At 38.7% G+C, this 20,714-nt stretch overlaps 3 protein-coding genes across 4 annotated transcripts; 2 read left to right on the top strand and 1 right to left on the bottom strand.

Annotated features, from left to right (window-relative positions):
• Positions 1–1,853: 1,853 nt before the first annotated feature.
• Positions 1,854–6,562, top strand: prelid1a (PRELI domain containing 1a). Of its 2 annotated transcripts, none has more exons than XM_087799160.1 (6): positions 1,854–1,957; positions 3,639–3,747; positions 4,448–4,673; positions 5,255–5,368; positions 5,488–5,566; positions 5,654–6,562. In XM_087799160.1, the coding sequence occupies exons 2-6, from the start codon at positions 3,656–3,658 to the stop codon at positions 5,770–5,772; spliced, it is 630 nt and encodes a 209-aa protein (XP_087655286.1). In that variant the 5' UTR covers positions 1,854–1,957; positions 3,639–3,655; the 3' UTR covers positions 5,773–6,562. The 2 variants fall into 2 exon arrangements, with proteins under 2 accessions (XP_087655286.1, XP_087655287.1); XM_087799161.1 differs by having other exon boundaries at positions 1,873–1,894.
• A 1,214-nt stretch (positions 6,563–7,776) lies between these two features.
• On the bottom strand, positions 7,777–12,055 carry mxd3 (MAX dimerization protein 3). The gene is made up of 6 exons (XM_087799162.1): positions 11,910–12,055; positions 11,086–11,185; positions 10,937–10,966; positions 9,985–10,099; positions 8,812–8,977; positions 7,777–8,739 (listed from the first exon to the last, which is right to left on the bottom strand). Exons 1-6 carry the CDS (start codon positions 11,977–11,979, stop codon positions 8,621–8,623), a joined length of 600 nt encoding a protein of 199 aa, XP_087655288.1. The 5' UTR covers positions 11,980–12,055; the 3' UTR covers positions 7,777–8,620.
• Positions 12,056–13,275: 1,220 nt separating this feature from the next.
• fam193b (family with sequence similarity 193 member B) lies at positions 13,276–20,421 on the top strand. Its single transcript, XM_087799140.1, has 10 exons — positions 13,276–13,609; positions 14,938–15,216; positions 15,673–15,856; positions 16,207–16,425; positions 16,986–17,391; positions 17,465–17,648; positions 17,738–17,971; positions 18,800–19,805; positions 19,882–19,957; positions 20,039–20,421. The coding sequence occupies exons 1-10, from the start codon at positions 13,448–13,450 to the stop codon at positions 20,133–20,135; spliced, it is 2,847 nt and encodes a 948-aa protein (XP_087655266.1). The 5' UTR covers positions 13,276–13,447; the 3' UTR covers positions 20,136–20,421.
• The last annotated feature ends 293 nt before the right edge of the window (positions 20,422–20,714 follow it).

Genomic DNA, 20,714 nt, shown 5'->3' with positions numbered 1-20,714 from the left:
ATATTTAAAGGTGGCTTCCTCCTCTATTTATGAGTCTTCCATTCAAAATTAAGCATCTGACTGTTGCTCTCTGCCGTTGTAAGTGCAAAAAAAAAAAAATGGCAGATGAATTAAATGAATATCTTCCCCTTCCTTCAATATACTAAGAAACTTTTGTAATAAAAAAATAAAACAACAACTGCGAAGTAATCATAGAGTTAAAAACTCTCAAGAATGTTGATTTTGTGAATTGCAACAACAGTCCTAAACATAATCACAAATTATACCTCTAACTATATATATTAGAGAAATAAGAATACTTGGGAAATATGTTTCAATGAGGTTGTCACAATTCATTAAGGGATCAAGGTACACCACCATTTAAGTGCAAAGTTTACAAATTAAATGTATTCAAAAGAAAATGCTCTAAAAGGTTTTTCATCCTTGTTGATGAAAGTAATAGCACTTTAATTATTCTTTTTAAGGCTAATTCACAGAAGTCGATGTGAATCCGTTCAGTGAATGTACAGTAATCTTGCCTTTTCTTATTTTTCTCCGAGGACTCGAAAGATGTGCATGTTGTGATCCGTTCTCCGTAATTGTCGATAATGTTGTTCTCTTTGTGTATCGTGGTTGTGCGTTTATCTGGGTCTGTTGCATAATGTGTTTTCATGTATATATGCCTGCGGCTGGATCGGTTTTTTAATGATGAAAAGCGACTCCGTTGCAAATGTCAGCAACCTGAGGCTTATCGATACTTGTCAAAGTATCCGGGTCATAAAATGTGACGGTAAACAGTCATACTATGACATTTCTGTTTTCTTTGACATTTTCTCTTGTCTGATTACACGTCATGAAGTTTTGTCTCAGGGCTCGTTTTTATTGTGTGGGGAACTGAAGCCGATAATGTTGGGGGACACATGGACTGGAAGGGTCTTATTCTGAACCTCATGTTTAAAACAGAAGGCAGATTTTGGATTGAATGGAAATGCCAAGAGATTCAGTGTTAACTCCTTAAGTGCTGCAATGATCGAAGCATCAAAATAAATGACGCTAAAGAAAATATTGTAAAATAAAATTAATTGTAGTGTGTAACGACACAAAACTCAGATAAGTTCATTCTTTTTATATAGTTAAAAACGTACCATTCTGTATCACAATTTTATTACGTGATAAAATAATGAAAATACTGTATTTAAACAAATAGTTTGCATGAATATATGGATAAGAGGGGGTTGTAAGCTTAAAAAGAAACGCTACACAACCATTCGTTCCAAGCATGGACTGGAAATGTTGTGAATATTTCTATGGGAATTAAAAAAAAAAAAAAAAACACTGCCGCCATAGATTTTTTTTTTCTTTCCCGCCAAGATATGCTATCAACAAGTGAAACCACAGGTGACATACATTGAGATAAAAAGCTGTACGTGAGGGTTGAGCAGACGCAGATGGATGCCTACTGGGTCTGAAGAAATCCCCTGTTCTTAACACCCACGTGGTTGATTTCATGGCTTTCTCTCGTCTTTCATGTGCTGTAGATTAATATAACCATATCCTGCCTCAGGCTTTATCCAACTCTTTGGGTTTTTTTTTCATGTGTAAAATCTATGTTACCATTTCTGGCAGATTGTAAAGAGAAACCATCTACATTTGCTCTACCACATCTGTGAGCTGTATGGAATTCGGAGCAGAGCCAGTTAAGAAAAAATGAATTTTTGATCATTTTTTTTCTTTCCTCAATGAGATTTTTAAATGAAAATATTCTGCAGGTGGACCAGCATTGGGTGCTTGTTGAGGTCCTCTGCCGCCCTCTAGCGACCGTCTAGTGTCACCGCGACGGTTCCTGCTCTCCGCCGGATGTGACGTGTGAGTTTGACCTTCTTCCTTCCTTGGTCACGCTGGGTATCAGCTGCAGGTAACGGAACTACAGACGAATGTCGTGGATTTAACTTCTTTTCTGACTTTTGTCATGACACAGGTAACTGTTTATGAAGATAAACTCCATAATACTGTTTTGTTTATGAGGTTCATAGTAGTGCCGCGCTTTGTTTTCATCCATTAGGGTTGCTAAGTTGCTAATGCTAGCTCTGGAGCTGCGAACGTGACAGATGCGACACTTTCCATTCAACAATTCTTACCATTTCGACTTTATTAACTCGTAAATAATTCGAAATTGTCCCTCACTTTAAATTTAAATGGCCGTTTTCTCGCTGACAGATATAAAGCCCTAACGGTTTGTTTATTTGACGTTGGCTCTGAACGTGGCGTTTGTTTTCTGTTAATGTTCAAACCGTAGTAACTGTTGACACAAGAACATGGCCAAACAGAAGTTGAACTTTCATTTGTTATTTTATTTTTTTCCTATTGCTTATCACCACGGGGAGGCGAAGCAGGAAGTAGAAACAACTACACTTCCGGATATTCAATAATAATAATATATTGATATCAATATTGATATTGAATATCCATTAATGCTTAATTTCTTAATGATCTTTTCACAAGAGTTCATATGGATTTATTATGTCTTTCTAAGACTTGGCAGAGAGAAGAAGAGTTTATTCATCTGAACGAAGTCTGTCCAATAGGGAGCGCTGTCCTGGGGAAGCCTCGCCTCTCTGGTCGTGGGGTTGGTCTTGCTACAGTTTTTAGGGAGAGTTGTTCTTGCAAAGTGATTCAGACTCAGGAATTCACTTATTTTGAGTCTCAGGTGATCTTGGTTGGTTCTACAAGACCTTTCTATTGTGTGTCAATCTACCGCCCGCCTGGTCCTGCGGCGGTGTTCTTGAAAGACTTCAGTGACTTCTTATCTTCCATTATTCAAATGGAATCTGATGACGCAGGGCATTCTGTTTAAAATATTCTGCCCCGGAATTGTTTTTATTTTGAAAAATGTGCCCCTTGTTTTATAGAGTTGTTATGAAAGGTAGACATGAGGTCAAAATAATGCTATAAAACTAACTATTTACAAATGTTTATGGTGTTTATTCTACAATGTCATTACTTATTCAACTCTACATATTGCTTGTTAAAGATTTTTTTTTTTTTAACCGTTTTCTCCCCTTTAGGGTTTATTAAAGCCACATAAAGTGAAATTTCACATGACTTACTGTATGTTATGGCATTAATGCCCTTTTTTGCATTCTATTGATGCTACATAAAATAAAATGAAGACTTAAGGTGTTCTTGTATTAATTATTATTTTAAGTTTGTTATTTTTCGTATCTTATTATTTTTTTGTTCATTTTTTCTTTTGGCTTGACTGCCTGGATAACAGCCACAGTTTATAATGTGCCTCCCTAGTAAATTGAATTGCCCACCCCTGGTCTACACAGGTGTACAGGGGGGTATTTCTGCCAGAAAATGTGTGTTTGCACCCTGTTTTACAGTGAAACGTAAAATAAACCATCATACAGTATTTGAAAAAAGAACAAAAAACGAGTACCATTGCTCGAATTATTGATTACAATTAATTGAAAAAAACAAGACAATTATATGAATCAAAACATGTTATTAAATGTATATGTTGTAGCCCTGTTAATTTTTATTAGAATTTAAATAAACTGTAAAATGAATCTTGAACGCGTCAGCATGGCTGCTTCCGTGAAATTAATATCTGCATTACCTAAGTGACCTTCTTCTTGTCCATAATTCATTAACAGGGTAAACAGAGGGAACAATGGTGAAGTACTTCTGCAACACAGGTTTGCTGAAAAGCACCTGGGACCAAGTTTGCCTTGCCTTCTGGCAACGATATCCAAACCCCTACAGGTGAGTGAATTTTTTATCTTTGAGTTACAGTATATATATATATATTTTAATTAATTATTAATTTCAATGTTTCAATATGTGTTTAATTCGTAGCCTTTTAAATTCAATATACAAAAGTTATTTTCACAGACCAAGCGTTATAAAGAGTCTGTCCCACCATATATCAGCTCATTCTGAAACATGACATTTCTTGACAAAAGTTGGAGAGCAGCTTTTTGAACCTGTGAGTCCAAAAGACAAACGTGACGACACATGTAACAGGGCTTCAACCAACGGTCTTATAGAGAAGGATCTGATCGTCGGAGTAAAACATTTTTCCCTGCTTAAATCCTTTTAAATCAAAATCTTCTGAATGATCGAGAGATGTAGTGTGATGATGTTTAAACATTTTGAAAGTTGCTTTGTTTTCTTGAAACACAAGCTTTTTTCAGGTGTAGTTTCATTTGTCATGTAAAGTAGTTTTACAATGAACAAATGGCTTAATCAAAAGTAAAAGATTACAATATTAACTTTGTAAAAAAGTACATATTTGCTATCCATACAGTACATGGACGGTTGCTGCCATATTGTGGGGGATGAACTAAAATAAACTGTATTGTATGCATTAAAGTGGTGCATTCTAAGGTTTTAACCAAGTTTAGTGGTCTAAGATCTTAACCAATCGTTAACCTTCCCTGTCTTGTGTCTCTCATCACTATAGCAACCACGTGTTGACGGAGGACATCATTTTCCGGGAGGTGACGCCGTCCAACTGCCTCATTTCCAGACGCCTGTTGACCAAAACGAGCCGTGCGCCCCGCTGGATGGAGCGGTACCTTCCAAAGCACATGGCGAGCTCTGCTTACATCATCGAGGACTCCATCGTGGATCCCCAGAAGAAGATTATGACCACATTCACATGGAACATCAGCCACGCCCGCCTCATGGTATTGAATCTTCAAGTTAATTTCAGTGGAAAACCCTGAAGTGTAACATGGATTTAAAAAAAAAGGATCTTGAGAAGATCTGTAAAAGAAATACGTTTTTAATTACGTTACGACAAAAGCAGCAAATGACTTTCCAGTTCAATGTGTTCCGTAATGAAGTTTAATTGACTTTCACTTCGCCTCAAGTACAAGGAAACACGATCGGTTCTACAGAAAATATATTACTTTTGCATAAGTGAGACATCCCCAGCGGATAATAGCCGCAAGAGGACATCAAGAATCGCTCTTGAGTCTTGCAAGTCGTCCTCCATTGTCAAGTGAGATTTCTTGTTATACTTGTGACAATCTACGGAGGCTCTCGGTAGCCAAAAATGAAATGGTCTCAAAAAGAGGTTTTGCTATAAAAAAAAAAGATCAAGAGAAGGGAATTCCTCAACCTTTTTAAACCTTTTAAACTTTTCAAGATCATATTTTAACTTCTAAAGACCTTTTTTAATTTCCCGAAATCTATCCATGTCCCTTTAAGGGCTCCGTATCAAACTCTTCATTGTGTTGATTCTTCTGTTTGCTCTGGTTATTAGTCCGTGGAAGAGCGATGCGAGTACAGAATGAATCCTGAAAATGGCAGCTGGACCGAGATCAAAAGAGAGGCTTGGATCGCTTCTAACGTCTACGGGCTCTCTCGGGGAATCCAGGTCAGTAGATCAGATGTGTGCCGTTACGTAAGCTCGGGGTCAGGCGGATATATTTGGAAAGTTTTCAGCTGCTTAATACACTCAGTTTAACGTCATGTTTTTACCTTCTGTTTGTTCAGGAGTTTGGTCTCGCCAGGTTTAAGAAGAGTGTAACAAAGACCATGAAAGGATTTCAGTATGTGCTGGCCAAAATGCAAGGTATGAATGTTTGAAACTGGTTAATAGACGGTTGAGCTTCACAGTTTGATCCTCATTCCTACTTTGTTGTTTTGCTCGCGATTGCAGGCGAGACGCCCAGAACTCTGACAGGCACGGCAACGGAGCGAGCGAGAGAGACGGCTCTGGCAGCTAAAGACAAAGCCAAAGACCTGGCCTCGCAGGCCCAGAAGAAACAGTATGTGTGATGAACTACTGGAAGAGTCGCAGCACCACTGATTCTTGGCTTGATTTATCTTAACTGGACTTGACTTAAGTTGCGTTTCGGGGATGAGTTGAACTCGATCCCGGGGCGTGTGTTGAAACCTTTTTTGAGGGATTGGTTTCGATTGGACCACTTGAGTGCATGTTGCAAGTATCTTCACATGCCTCCTCTATCATCCTGACTTAAAGTTTGAAACCTGCTCGTTGTAGTTTTCGCTATAAAACACACCAGATTTTGTCTCAGATTTACGTCCGTGAAACAGTGCTTGGATCTTCCCGTAGCAGGCAGATCCTTCTATTGTTCCTTACGCCACCAATTGTTATTACAGACGTGCCTCCCGATCTCAAAACTGGCCCATTCTCCTTCAGAAATGCAGCTCTAGGTTTACATTGTTCGTGACACACCATCCATGTGCGCTTCCTTAATTGTTTGTGTAAATTGTTTCAAGCATCACAACATAATATATATTATGAAACTAACTAGAAATGAATGCTTTGTATTTTTGTTAATCGTGTTTTCTCCATTCGAGATAATTTCACAACTTGAATGTTTCTGTCAAGACTGATCGCGTCCCTGCTTCAAGTTGAAGTGCATTGATCGAGGAATCATCCTTACTAGTTCTAGGTTCTGATTTAGGGTGTTGTTGTGCGCAGACCCATCACATTTAAAAAAGAAAAATCAATCATGCCTTGTTTTGTACTTGAAATCTGATAATGAAACTGCAACCATATGATATTATCAGCTTTTAATAAACAATCCTATTGTTTTACCAATCATGTGTCGATGTGCTTCATGGTAGTCTGGTGATACCCTTGTTCTTCATGTTCATACTTTCAAATTGAACTTGTTTGAAAATAATCTCAAGTGGAAGTCACTTCTGCCGGAACTCCAGTGGAGAACTTTGGGATCAAAATTATGTTTGCGAGAACAGATGATAGAATGGATCGGCAGGACTGGTCCACCTGGGACACCCATGCAGCTCTTGAGATTTTTCTTTGGTACCTCTATGTGACAACCTCCAGCTAGATTGATTATCTACTGAGGATTTTGCGTAAAGATTTTGGTCATTAACCGTCTCAGTCATTGTAGCAACTTAGTCTAGTCGTTTCTTGGGAGAATGACCGTCTATCTTGGACTCAAAACTCTTCAGCGAGAATTCTGAGCCGCTCTAGTAGAAGAACTCGCATTTCCCAATCCTTAAGTCTGGTTCCTACTTTTAGAGCTATTCATGGTCAAGCTCCACCTTACATAGTTAGTGGACTCTACTGACTCCTTCAAGAAACATCTTAAGACATTCTCATTTGTGCAGGCTTTTCGCTGATCTTCTGGGACTCCTCGGTTTGTCTTATGTGTCTTGATCTTTAAAAGTATATATTTAAACTGTATTGTTTTTGATTGTTAAAGCGCTTTACAAATAACCTTTACTTTAGTTACTTTACCAAAATTCCTAAATAAACAACAATCCTATGACATGCGATAAATAACATCATAATTCTTCTTCACTTTACTTTGAATAAAATTCTCAAATAATGTTATAGTTTCTTTATAATTGTTTTTAAACTTGATGAATTAAAAATCTATTGTTTAGTTGGTGTAAATTAAAAAGTCCTAAAGTAAATTTCTACATTGGAGTTTCAGCAAGCGTTCATCTTGGACAAGATGATCGATCATAGTCTCCGCCCTGAATGTGCTCACATGCTTTCTGATGAATTAAGCCTAAAGTCTTCTTTTAGACCAGCTTTGGCCCTCATACTGGTCTCTGAATCTAAAGTTAATTTATAGCAGGAGCGTCAAACTCACACAAAAATATTTCAACAATGCAAGTCACGGGCCAAACAAAATGTACCAAGCTTTCTGTAACAGGAAGTACGACTAATGTTTCCAAACAAATGTATTTCCGTCAACAGTTTTCACTCTTATAGGGAGAAATTCGATTTAAAGCATCAACGATGCTGCACGTTTCGAGTGAAATACTCTAATATGAATCTAAAAATAGAAAATATTTATTTATTACAAAAAGCTCACACCAGTACAAAATGCTACATGATATTACTGGGCAGAGATAGACAGATGAATGCATACATGATAATAAGGCATCTTGCATAAAGAGAAGTGTGGGCAAAATAAACCTTTAGTTATTAAATACATAGCAATCATTTACAATACAAAACGTGTCGTCGTCGTCACAAGCGGACATGTCTGATTGGTGGAGTGGCTGGAACAGATGAAGACGTGAGAGAGAAATCAGGCACACGTGATCAATAATGTTTGATCGGCTTTCTGAGAGTAAACATAAGTGCAACTATGGATGTTTGTGCAACAGAGAACGGGGGGAAAAAAATAAAAGAATAAAGTAAGTACAGACATATAACAAGTCATAGCACAGTTTCATGATTAAGTGCATGCTACACGTGATCTTGTTGACACGACTCGGTGCTCGCAGAATCGGAACTTAAGGCAGAATTCAGTAAAGGCATACCTGGGTTAAGAATAAGTTAATAAAAAAAAAGCCATTACATTGAAGTATTTGAACAAAAAGCCCTGAAGTTAAAGAAGTAATTTACAAACTGCGTGGTGAGGATTAAAAATCGCTGGCGACTTCTCCGACGTTACCTCCAGCTCAGTGACTGTAACTGCTGTTCAGTGCAAATGGACTCGGAACCAAACCGAAGGGTCGTGGAGCGGTCGTTCAGAAAGGTACAGTGACATCGTCCCTCCGTGATCCCGGGTCGTATGTTTTGGAATGTTTTTTTCTCATACTCATATCCTGCTGGTGACTCTTCTTCTTTTTTTTTAAAGTTTTTTTTTTTTTTTCTATAGTCGCGACGCCGTCATAGCCAGGATTTGTCCAAACTGGAGTAACAGTGATCCACGTCACTGTGAGTGATGCTCATCCGGTCAGAGTCCACGCAGTCAAACACGATACTTTCCACGTCCACCTCCACGTCCTCTGCGATGTCGAGAGAATATTCGTTAGATATGATGCGATAGATTTAAAAAGAAATATTGATATTTTTCTCACCTCTGTCCGAGTCGGAGCGCTCGGAGGACATGGTGGAACCCTGGCTGTCGTTCCTCATCCTCTCGGTTCCTCTCTGCAGCTGCTCCAGTCTGACCTGCAGCTCCCTCTGCTCCCAACGCAGGCGACCTTTGACCTGCTCCGCACGCTCGTCCTGCTCCTGCAGCTTCTGAAATGTGAATCCAAACATTTTAGCTTTTAAACTTTTGTATTTTTTTCATCTCAAAACAGTGGTGGGCAATAAAATCTCCTCAGGGGTCGCTGTTGAGAGGGGGGCCGTCCAGAGTAAATAATCTCTCTAATCTTATATAAAGGACATTTTTCCAAATGTGTTTTTATATTCTTTTTCAGAGGCTATAAGTGCTCTTAAAATAATTACCTAAACAAAATCCCTACAGTCATATTAACTAGAGACTAGTATTGAAAGAATAGAATTACATTTAGTTTCTGTATGAACTTTGACCTCTTGTGGGTCAACCTAAAAATAGTCAAAGGGCTGTATTTTTTCCAGGTCTGACCTTCAAGGTTTACTAAACATTGTCCTAAATGTATTTTTTGGGGAAAAAGATTCGGCCTTTTACCAAGTGTGTTTTCTTTCTCTAAAAATGAAGTTTTTTTTTTTTTAAAAGGTCTGGTGGTGACAGCAATATACTTATACAAACAGTGTTAATAAAATAAAAGGTTAATCTCATTTACTATCACTAACTAAACTGGGTCAAACTTTATGGCCATATGAAACTACAGACTTATTTGTACTTTCATAAAATGGCTTCTTAGGGAATATTTGGATAGAACGTTGCAAACTTGGTAGAAGCCGTCAAAGTATTTTGCTGATATTTACGCCACCTTTTTTTGACGAAATGTGTGAAAGTACAAGTAGTGCTACTTTATATGAAATCTTTGGTGTTTTTTAAGTTTTTTTGTATGCTTTTCAAAGCGATCACACCCAATAACATTGTGTATCATTGTCAGGATTGAACTAAAGTACCTCATCTGTGAGGTCTTGACACCACTTAAAAGGAGAATCTTGGCAATCATTCATTTGTTACCTTGCTTGGATTACAATTATGTGGTACAAATAACCAGTCTTTTTTATCCCAGTGTGACATACTTTGTTTACTCTTTCTTCTTCTCTGCACTTCTATCAAGGTGTAATTTGTTTGTGTGTGTTTTTACCTTTATGTGCATCTGGGCTCGCCTCAGGAGGTTGAGGGTGGTGTTTCTCATCGAGTCAGACGACAGAGGGACCTGCTTTTTCAGCTGCTCAAGGCAATGTCTGAGCTGCGCCCGTCTACACAACAAATGGAAACAAAAACTTGTTAGCTCTCAGAGTTGTAGATGGAAAAAAACAGCAAAAAAATAGTGTCAATAATCATGTTTATGGAACACAAAGTTCCCAAACATAATCATATTTAATCTAATCAATTTTAAAGTGATATTGCTAGAGTGAATATTTTATTCAAGTGAATAATATTCATTCTATTCCTAGTATGCTTATTATAAAAATGTAAAAAATTTGATTGGCGAGTATCAGGCGATATGATACATATCAAGATACATGGATATATCCCGATATAATGCGATACTGTAGTAACAATGATATACTTGTAGTATTGTCGAGTACTTGACTCTGGTGTTGCAGAAATTGCAAAGCACATGACTGTTGACAAAGTCGTAAGTTTCCTTTGTTTTGAAACTAAAATATGTGCAAACATCAGCTTTAAAAGCTGCTTGAATCGTCTGTATCCTCTCATCCTCTGTCATTTCAACCTTCTTTTAGTTGCTGAGGGCGTAATAGCCGCCGGAAGTTTAATTTCAACAGAAAAATGAACAAACCGCATGAATAATCGCATGTTAATTGTAAAAAAAATTGAATTATTTCAATTTTACACAAACATTTTTTGTTTTGTTAATAATCGATACATTGCTGTTGAATGTCGATACAGTATCATGATATAGTCGCCATATGGATATTTTCCCACACCCCTAGTTACTATACTCACTTCGAGTCATAGTGTTCATGAGATACATTTACTTTTTTTTTAATCTTTCCTGTAACTAATTGACTGTGTACTTCCAATGTCTGTAAGGAACAAATATTCTTATTATCAACAATATTACTTCTCACCTGTTTTTTTCCAGCTCGTTGTGCACCGTCCTGCAGGAACAGCAAAAAGAAAAATTGGTTAGTTGTTGTCGTGTTTTTTGTTTATTTATGGAAAGTGAAAGCTGGAGCCACACCCTAATGTTCAGTAGTTTTATGTAATGCATTTTCACCTGTTGCCACCAGCAGATATCCTCTTGTGCTTCTGTTTGCTTCTCTTATCGGAGAGATTTGGGCTCAAAGGAGGGACTGAAGCATATCCATGTTCGGCTTCTGTAAGTAAGTAAGTAAGTATTTATTTCGAAGTTTTCCGGATCAGGATCACAAAGCGCTTAAACAATATTTAATAAAAGATATACTTTAAAGATCAAGATAACACTGAGAACAACACAGGAGTTACAGGAAAGCATGCAGGAATAAAAGTGTCCTTAAAAAGTTGTAAACAAGTTTTATTTTTAAACTGTTATAAACTTGCAGATTGAAGCGAAAAGTGGACGAAAAAAAATAATAGTTTTGACAATTAAAGATGTGTTTTTTTTCTGAGACAAAGACGCCGGTGCGCTGTCATCGTCAGCTGGACGTTGTGCTTTTGGCGCCATTCGTAGGAAAAAAAAAGTAGCAACGTAAACATTTTTTTTTTAACATACAGGATTTAAAAAATGTTGTTCGAGAAAGCGAGGGAAATAAAACAAACGTCAAAAAAAAAAGTTCGTGGGTTTTTACCGGGACGCTTTTTTTTTGAAAGAGGAGCAGATTGGCGCCTTTGAGTAACAATGATGTGGGAGATATGTAGGTCACTGAGTCAAACGGGAACCCAGAGCTAAAACTGACCCTCTGTCGATCAAATACTTCTAAGAATAATCCCTAAAACACCATCTACACGCTATGAATGACATGCATTATTATTATTATCATTTATTTCCCCGATTAGGATGTTTTAAACAATAACCATTTCCGTCCTCGTAAAAAGTGCTGAAGAAAATGAAAAAACACTCACCTCTGTCTTTTCTCTCCAGGAACTCTGCTGCACGGAGCAGAACCTGGATGTTGTAAATTGTGTTTTCCATTTTTTTTTGGTTTGTTGTGGTTTAAAATAAACAAAACAGAAGCTAAATGCGGAGCTTGACGTCTGCAAAGCTAGAGTTGCTGAAGCTGAGTGTGTCCGCTTAGTGTCGAGCGTCCTGAACACAACACCAGCGCTGGCGATGCGTTCACGGACTCCACGTAACCTCGGATTTATGGCTGTTCGAAAATTCCATTTCCGAGCAATAATCACAATATAAAGTAAGTGTTCCTTCCCGTCAACTATTGTTTTCTACTATAATAAACCACTATTATTATGTTATTACCATGGAGTTAGTCAAAACTTACTTGTAAACTTAATTACAAACTATTATATTATCTTTAGATGAAACATATAATATTACTGTACTTGAATAATGTCAGACGATTTGGAAAATATCCAAGCAATTGCTTTAATCCTAGAAATTAGCGTTCAAACAAATCTTAAAGAGAGTTATAAAAAAACTTTATTTTTATAAACTTAATTACAAACTTTTATATTATCTTTAGATTAAAGATTTGTATAATATCCAAGCAATTGATTTAATCCTAGAAATTAGCGTTCAAACCAATTTTAAAGAGAGTTATAAAAATAACTTTTTTTTATGAATAAAGTTTTTTTGTTTGGTTATATTATTCCCGGTAATAAAGGCGACATGATATGTGATTAAATCAATGCCTTCTGAAATGAAAATTAGCTGAAAAAAAAAAATCAAATGTTACAATGGAAATTAGAAATGGAAGTGAATAATAATTATAATATTGGTTATAATGGAATGGAAAATAAAGTTAAGTTGGAACATGTATCAAATAAATTAAATGTTAAACTTTGTAAATTTCTTAAACTTTTATTTTGTATTTATTCTTCCATTACGGTGTGGTAATTTTTTTTTTCAATTTATATTATATCAATTTTTTTATTTTTCATGTTTTTAATCCCAGCCTTAAATCCCAATACTATACTAGTTAGAGTAAAATTAATCTGCATTGTTTTTCTAACTTTGATTGGAAAATAGGAAGTACAATAACCTTACTTTAGTGTTACTTCAAGGGCATCCAAACTCCACCCATTCACCCTGGTGAATATGAAATTCGAATTTAAATTATTTTAAATCAACAACAACACAAACTGTTACGTATGGTTAAAAAAACGACAAAAAAAAAGATGTATAATTTTATTTTCGTTTAGAAACTTAAAAAAAGACGCTTGCCCTCACTAAATATGGCGACGCTGGCGTCATCGACTGGGAAGGGCCGCGCTTACGTTCTATGGCAGTACGTGAAGCCAGTTTGCCAGTAGTATCTGTAACCTATGAACTCCTGAATGTGCCAGCCCTCCGCCATATTGACTGTTGTCTTGACTGGGTAGGAAAGAGGGAACATTTTGAGGTCCGAGAACAAACGAAAGTGTGCTCCTAAAACACCCCAAAACTGGTGCAAACTTGGCCAAAGCGTCTTATTAGGACCGTCGCCATGGCAAGGAAGAAAAGCAAGCAGCAAGGCGTCGCCCAGAAGGACATAGTTCCCGGGCAGCAAGCCGCGCCGAAGAGCCCCGTCTCTCCCGGCGATGCAGCTGGCGGCGGCGGCGGCGGAGATGCAGGGCTGGATCGGTTGGCGACCACCAGAGCGAACCAGGTTAGCTTAAAGCTATTGTTGTCCTAGCCTAGATGTAGACATGCACCGAAAAACTGTCGCCGTTCAGAGGTGCGGGCGGGATGAGCCGCAGCACTACCATCTCCACGCACGGGCAGGTGACATTGTACACCCCGCACAGGTCGCTTCATTTCCAGCGTTTAACCAGCACTTCATCCGCCCAAGCTAGTGTTAGCCGACAGGCTAGCCCGAGCTAGCGTGCTTGCAAACGTGCTACACCAGAAGTCCTCCAAACATACCGTCTGCTAATCGGCTAGTTAGCATAGAAACGGCGTGTTTTTTTTTCTACGAGAAAATTTAGCCACGTTAGCTGACGTTTATACTGTTATTTAACTCGACTTACAAGTAACATTTTTCGTTAGCTTTCGAATTCGATTCGCGCTGTGAATGCTGGAGGCAGACTCTGGAGTATCTGTTCCCTTTATATAAAACTTAAACAAGCAAACTAATATGATCTAAATGTGTTGCATAATAGTGGTTGATATGATTTAATATTAGTGTCGAGGTGTGTGTATAATCGCAAACGAGCATCATAAGCTGGGTTTAAGTCTGTATACAACACGATATTATAGGAAGAAATGCAGACATTCACACACGTTTGTTTGGAAATATTCTGTTTACAACTGAAGCCTAACATCCAAACAACGATCAGTTAAGAATGAAGCTGATGTTTCTTTTTTTAGTAATTGAAAATTACCCTACTTGTCAGTTTAAAATGAGGATTCATGGGCATGCTCAACTACATAATGGACTTTAGAAAAGTAATTTAATTTTTTTTTTCAAGTGGGTTATGGACAATAAATAGAAATTATAGTGATGACGGAGACTTTTCATTTCAAGCGAGACATTTCACAGTCCGGTCATGCAATTACTTCATGCAGAATTATAGTCACAGACACTTGAGTTGTGTTGTTATTTTTTCCCACTGTGTTTAAGTATGTGTAGCTTCACACTTTAGAGAGATGAGCACTACAAGAATTAAATTCAGGCAACCTTGAAAACATTTTATATTTGCGTTTTTTTCAACCCTGTATCTATTGTTATGCTAGTTATCGGTGCCTTATTTCAATATTGTTTAAAACGCGTATGTTATCAATAATTCTGCCTCTAAAAGCTCTAATAATGTTTTAACGTAGTAGCGTAACTAGGATAGATATGCAACTCAAATTCATTACTGTACAGGTTCAGTGACGACTAACACAATGTCTTTACATGCATTATTGTTCGTCTAAAAGCTAAAACAACATTGTTACTGATTTGTTTTCATCATTGCCGTTTGATTTTTACTCTCATCCTTCCCTTCTAAACAGCCTATGCACACCTGCTGCCTTTTGTGCCACCGTGAGTTTAAGGACTGGGGGGCAAACTCCATGAATGGACTGGCTGGAAGCCACGGGACCAAGCTTGCTGACGCGGTGCCCGCGCTCTCTCAGGCATTGTTGCGGGAAGCGCCGGGGCGTAAACTTGCAGATGCTGTGCCCTCGCTGTCTCAGTCACTTTTGGGCGAAGTGCCGCTGTGGATCTGTCAGAGTTGCTGTAAGAGCGTGGAAGAAGAGGAGAGACGGAGCAGTCAAGAGCAACCAACGCCGGTAAATCATTTGGATAGATTTGGGTCATATGTTGTAAATAGATATTTATTTTTCTGTCGGGGAAAAAAAGGCTATTAACTACCATTTCTCCCTCTGTTTTATAAGCTCAGCTTCAATTGATAAATGACACATATTGTGCAGAGTTACCAAAGAGCCAAGCTTAAACTGCATATAAAGCTTTGAGACATTTGAAAAGAAACAAAAGATCCATCTTCTGATAGTGTTTGTGTTCAAGGTGATGCATGTTTGTGAAATTGGCAACATCTTCCCTGTTAATGGGTATACTATTTATAATCAGAGGTTCAGAACAGAAGAATCAACACTATATGTATGAACTTTTCAGAGCAATACGTATTAGGTTAAAATATGTTACATTAATATTTAGCTATTATTGCTATTGTTATGTAGTATTATTTGTTTCACAAATTTTATGTCAATTCTTTTTTTTTTACTCAGGTACCATTGTCACACTCTTCCTCCTGTAAATCCCAGGGCTGTGGGAATGGCTACCCTGAGCAAAATACTGTAGATTGGGATCCAAGTTCCTTCCTGTCAGCCCACAAATTGTCAGGACTCTGGAACTCGGCCCACACAAACGGAGGGGAACACTGCGGCCACAACTCATCACACGCTCAACAAGGTATGAAGCGGGTAACAACCTCACTATAGCATCACACTTTGATTTAAGGTTGTGAAAGTACTTGTTTTATCAGGAACTTCAAAATGTTTGTGAGATGAATCCAGATCATGAAACTGATTTGTGATTTAGGTTTTCAAGATTAAATGTTTTGAGAAATGTTTTTCTCCGTTTCTAAGCTGTTGACTTATAAATATAATTGATCTCAAAATTATTATTTTTTATGTTCTGGTTTCTTTAAACCAATTAGTCTTGAGTGGGTTTTAAATATGTACAGGACATCAGAAGTAATAATAAATCTAATTATCCATGACTATGTTTTACATTCTTGAGTCAATGGTTTTTATGTGCAGGTGTAACAACGGGATCCACCTGCCATGAAAAAAGAATACTTCACGAAGCACCTGGTAAATCTGCTAAAAGCGTAGGAGCCAAAGTGTGTCCATATAGTCACCCTTCGACGCAAAGTTCCGGTGGATCATCTGCTGGGAATCCCCTCTCTACCTCAGCAGACCATTGCAAGACCACTCCCAAGCATTTCAAAACCATGTGTCGCCGACCAACGCCACCAGGTTAAATGTTTTAGTGTGACATCTTCACATTAAAGAGATGATTAAGTTGGAAAAAAAAAAATCATAATCATCTTCATCCAGAAAGACTGCTAGAACTGAACTCTCTGGTTTAATGGGGTAGATCCACTTATCATTTAAATTATTCAGTCTTAAGATACATTGCAAACATTAATATAAATATTGGGAGCTGTGCTTTTGACAGAGAATTAACACACTGTGTGCATCTTTATGTAGTTTCGTACAAGATAATGAGGGATAGTAAAGGGAGGGATAGACTTTTGTCTGGCTTTGTATTGCTTCTGCCTTTAATAATGGGGTGAAGCAGGTTCAGTACTGCTGCTCTAATTCTCTCATGATCTCATGCACCATTGAACGCTCATTATAAGAGCAGGAAACTGAGTCTGCTTAGTTAAAAAAAAAAAAAAAAAGAGGCATAATTTAAGTCTATCATGATGTTAAATATATGTGGAAATACAGGAAAGTAATAAAACTTCAGTTCTTATTCCAATTGTTGCTCTAACTTCTGACTCTAGTCCTAACATTTCTGTTGTTCGTTTTAGGTGAAGCCTTCCATCCGAGTGATCATCATCAACACACAGACTTGTCGGTACCCCCCAACAGTCCAACTGGGTTGTCTTCCCAGCATTCCTCCCTGCTGGTTCCAAAGCCAAGCTCTGGACAGCACAGTCACGTCACCTCTTCCTCCAACGGCGCAGCCCACGCTCCCTTCTCTCCTCTGGTACCGAACCTCCACGGCCCGACAACAAAACTCTCTTCTCCCAGTCCGGACAGCCCGACATCCGTTCACAAGCCCAGCACATGCAAAAACTCGCACATTCCAGCCAACAACACGCAACACAACAAGATGGGTTCGTCGGTCATGGGGTGCAACCATCCTTGTAATGGACACAGCACGGGAGCAGTGGCGCCTCCAAACGTTGGGCACTTGACAGGTGGTGCCTGCAGGTCAGTCCTCTGGTTTGGGATGTTGCTCTGTAACTTTGGAATGATGTGAATTAAAGTTAATTTTGTTTTGCAGGGACCAAGCATGCAAGGGGCACAAAATGACAAATGGGAACTTATGTCATCCACCATCTGAGCTTGAAGAAGGAGAAGATGAAGACAGCAGCTCTGAAAGAAGCTCCTGTGCTTCATCTTCAACTAACCAGAAGGATGGGAAGTACTGTGACTGCTGCTACTGCGAGTTTTTTGGACACAACGCGGTACTTGTTTTAAAACAAAAATCTCTCTTGTTGATTTGTTTAATTGGATCAGTGAAATGTTCATGACTTAAATAATGTCTCCCTCGCAGCCTCCGGCCGCACCAACAAGCCGTAACTACGCGGAGATCCGAGAGAAGCTACGATCACGACTGACCCGACGTAAAGAAGAGCTTCCCCAGCGTCAGGACTCGGACCCAACAATCGCCGGCGCCATTGACAACCGGGATGTGGACGAGCTGTTGGACTTTATAAACAGTTCTGAGCCTAAACCCGTCAACAGTGCCAAGGCTGCTAAAAGAGCGCGACACAAACAAAAGAAAAAGGTAAAAAAAATGTTTCTGTCCTACTTTTAACTTTAAACGTCAAATCAGATGCGTCAATATAGAATTTGGATTTACCTTGGTAGTATTTCCTTGTTGTATGGTATATATTTTGTGTATTTATTGTAAGATTGGGGTGATTTCATAAACCTTGCATTGTATTTTCGATTAATTGGTCACTAACAAATCACTCATCAGTTAGAATTATTTTTTTAATATAACATTGACCTGATCTTGCAGTGACATCACAACACACACCTTCTATCCTTCTCTCTATGTAGACTCTTTCAGTGGAAATACAATGTCAGCAAAGACGACTGCAAAAGCCACCGAAGGAAAATTTAAATTGATATATTTGAATTATCACAAAAGGAACGAGTCTCAACGTGTACGATAAAATCTTCAGTTAATGAAATGCAAGCAATTGAAAGACAATTAATTGTATTGAGCGATTAATAAGCCTATTGTTTAAAGACCGGGGGGAAAAAAACAACTACTTTTGAAATGGTTTAATAATTTACGCAATAGTTTCTTCAAATCTGAAATTACAATCAGCAAAAACGGGTCTGATTTATGTTCACAGATTTGTCTAACTGTATAAAACTGTATATCCATAAACTTGTATACATGAAGAGAGAAATGGAATGTTTCACTAAGATACATTCATAAAAAACAGTTTGCTACTCAAATAGTAAATCAATGTGACAATGGGGATACATCTTGTCTAGATTAAAATAGAGATTAAATAATGTTAGTAAACTTTTCTTTATATTCTAAATGGTTCATTGTAATACAGTTCATCGTGTAATTTAATTTTTTTTTGTGATACAGGAAAAAGCCCAGCAGGGAAACCCGGGAGCTGCAGGCAGTGACCCTCTCTTCAACCCATTGGAGCCTGCGGATGAACCCATCACTGACGAAGCAGAAGCCAGTCGCCTACTGGACTGGCCCCAGCTGGAGCTCGAGCGTGTTAACAGTTTCCTCACCAGTCGTCTGGAGGAGATTAAAAACACCATCAAAGACTCCATCCGGGCCTCGTTCAGCATGTACGACCTCAACCTGGACGTCAACGACTTCCCCAAGAAGGCGGCCATGCTGGAAGGGAACCATTTACTGTCTCATCTCAACGGCTCGTCTGACATGCAGCAGATAGACCTGGACCTCTCGCCTCTTTCCCTGGGGAACTTCAAGAGCCACGTGGACCTCGTGAACGGCTGGGAGGACACAGCTGCTGTCCCCTCCGCAAACACAACCACTGCCACCACCGCGACTCCCACCGTCGCACCGGGGATCACAAGTGGATCTAAGGACAACCAGCGGTTTAACGCGACTCAGAATCTCTCAAAACTCACGAGAATCTGTTCCCCGGAGAAATGCACTACCACCGACTGTTTACCACCGGCGTCGGTCCAAGCCACGGCGAAGTCAAAAGACGTCCTGGATGCAAAGAACCAAACTGCTGGTGCTGCCAAGCCCAAGAAGAATAAGAAACAGCAGCAAAAACCGGAGCCAGCCGTTTCTGAACACAAAGCCTCTGAAAATGGCTCCTCTTACGCTAAAGCTGGATTCAAACCCCCTCAGCACTGCGTGGACAACCAGAGAAATGGCACGAAGAAGGCAGAAGAGAGCAGGCCGACCAAAAATACAACCAATGGTGCTAACTGTGGCCTCATAAATACACAAAGAGGGCGTGAGGCCGAGGCGAAAGTGGGGAGAGGCGACGAGTTGGACAGTAAGGTTCATCCCAGCGTTCAGACAAATGGACAACAGCAGCCTCAGTCTAAGAGCAAAAACAAGAAGAACAAAAACAAGGGGGAAAAGTCAGGCACTGCTATCGGTACGAGGCTTTACTGATGCGACTGCATGAGTAGTTTGTCCCCATAATTTAATCTGATTTCTTCTCATTTTGTTAGATGATGTGTTCCTTCCAAAAGACGTGGATCCAACAGAAATGGACGAGATCGATCGAGAAGTGGAATATTTCAAAAGGTAATCGTAGGATTTAGCAAAAGGTGTTTATAAAGTTAACTTTGAACAGCCTTGAACATTTTATTTTTTTTTCTCTTTCAGGTTTTGCCTCGATTCAGCGAAACAAACTCGGCAGAAGGTAGCTGTAAACTGGTCCAACTTCAGCCTCAAAAAGGTTCCTTCTAATGCAGCTCAGTAACTTGAACGAGTATCGGAAGAACATCGTCACAAACTGTTTTTCGTGGAGCCCGAAGACGTTCCTTCGTCTTCTCTTCCTTACCAAGCAAAAGGAAAAGCCGGTTCAAAAATCTGACACATGACTTTTGGCTGACCGAAGCCAAGGATGTTTTTTTTCTATGGCCAGCGCAACGTTTTTACAATCGCAATGAGAAACGATAAAGTCTGTTCATGTCACTGCATCCATGTGCTTACGTATGTAGTATGTAAAAAATGACCTTACATGAAATAAATGTTTTTATCACAAAGTGAATTTTCAACATCTGGATTTCTGTCGCTCGATCGATGCAGGTTTCCTGCCCACAACACCTGCAGACGTGTTGAGAATACTACACACATGTGCTCGTTCAACCACAGTTGTGTCATAACAAATGCTTAACGACTTTGTTGATACCGTTTTTCTAAAAGACAATAAAAGTGTATACAAAGTACAGCGGAATGCCCCAGAAACTCAAGTATAACTTCTGTTGAAGTATAAAAGAAAGACAAAAGCAACACCTGCTGTGTAGATGCTTGAATTCTCATGTGCATTGCGAAGTTA

The sequence above is a fragment of the Callionymus lyra genome, chromosome 9 (assembly GCF_982586985.1).
Source record: "Callionymus lyra chromosome 9, fCalLyr1.hap1.1, whole genome shotgun sequence".
Lineage (NCBI taxonomy): Eukaryota > Metazoa > Chordata > Actinopteri > Syngnathiformes > Callionymidae > Callionymus > Callionymus lyra.
Note: the sequence above shows the minus strand (reverse complement) of the source record. Positions and strands in the feature narration are given on the sequence as shown.

Bases quoted from the DNA above. Each gene is read 5' to 3' on its own strand.
- prelid1a (XM_087799160.1), top strand. From the start codon at position 3,656: ATGGTGAAGTACTTCTGCAACACAGGTTTGCTGAAAAGCACCTGGGAC. The intron at 4,674-5,254 runs GTATTGAATCTT...TCTGGTTATTAG, and splicing joins TCAGCCACGCCCGCCTCATG to TCCGTGGAAGAGCGATGCGA. The intron at 5,567-5,653 runs GTATGAATGTTT...TCGCGATTGCAG, and splicing joins TGTGCTGGCCAAAATGCAAG to GCGAGACGCCCAGAACTCTG.
- mxd3 (XM_087799162.1), bottom strand. From the start codon at position 11,979: ATGGAAAACACAATTTACAACATCCAGGTTCTGCTCCGTGCAGCAGAG. The intron at 11,186-11,909 runs GTGAGTGTTTTT...ACTTACTTACAG, and splicing joins CCTGGAGAGAAAAGACAGAG to AAGCCGAACATGGATATGCT. The intron at 10,100-10,936 runs GTGAGAAGTAAT...TTTGTTGTGTAG, and splicing joins AACGAGCTGGAAAAAAACAG to ACGGGCGCAGCTCAGACATT.
- fam193b (XM_087799140.1), top strand. From the start codon at position 13,448: ATGGCAAGGAAGAAAAGCAAGCAGCAAGGCGTCGCCCAGAAGGACATA. The intron at 15,217-15,672 runs GTAAATCATTTG...TTTTTTACTCAG, and splicing joins GTCAAGAGCAACCAACGCCG to GTACCATTGTCACACTCTTC. The intron at 17,649-17,737 runs GTACTTGTTTTA...TCTCCCTCGCAG, and splicing joins AGTTTTTTGGACACAACGCG to CCTCCGGCCGCACCAACAAG.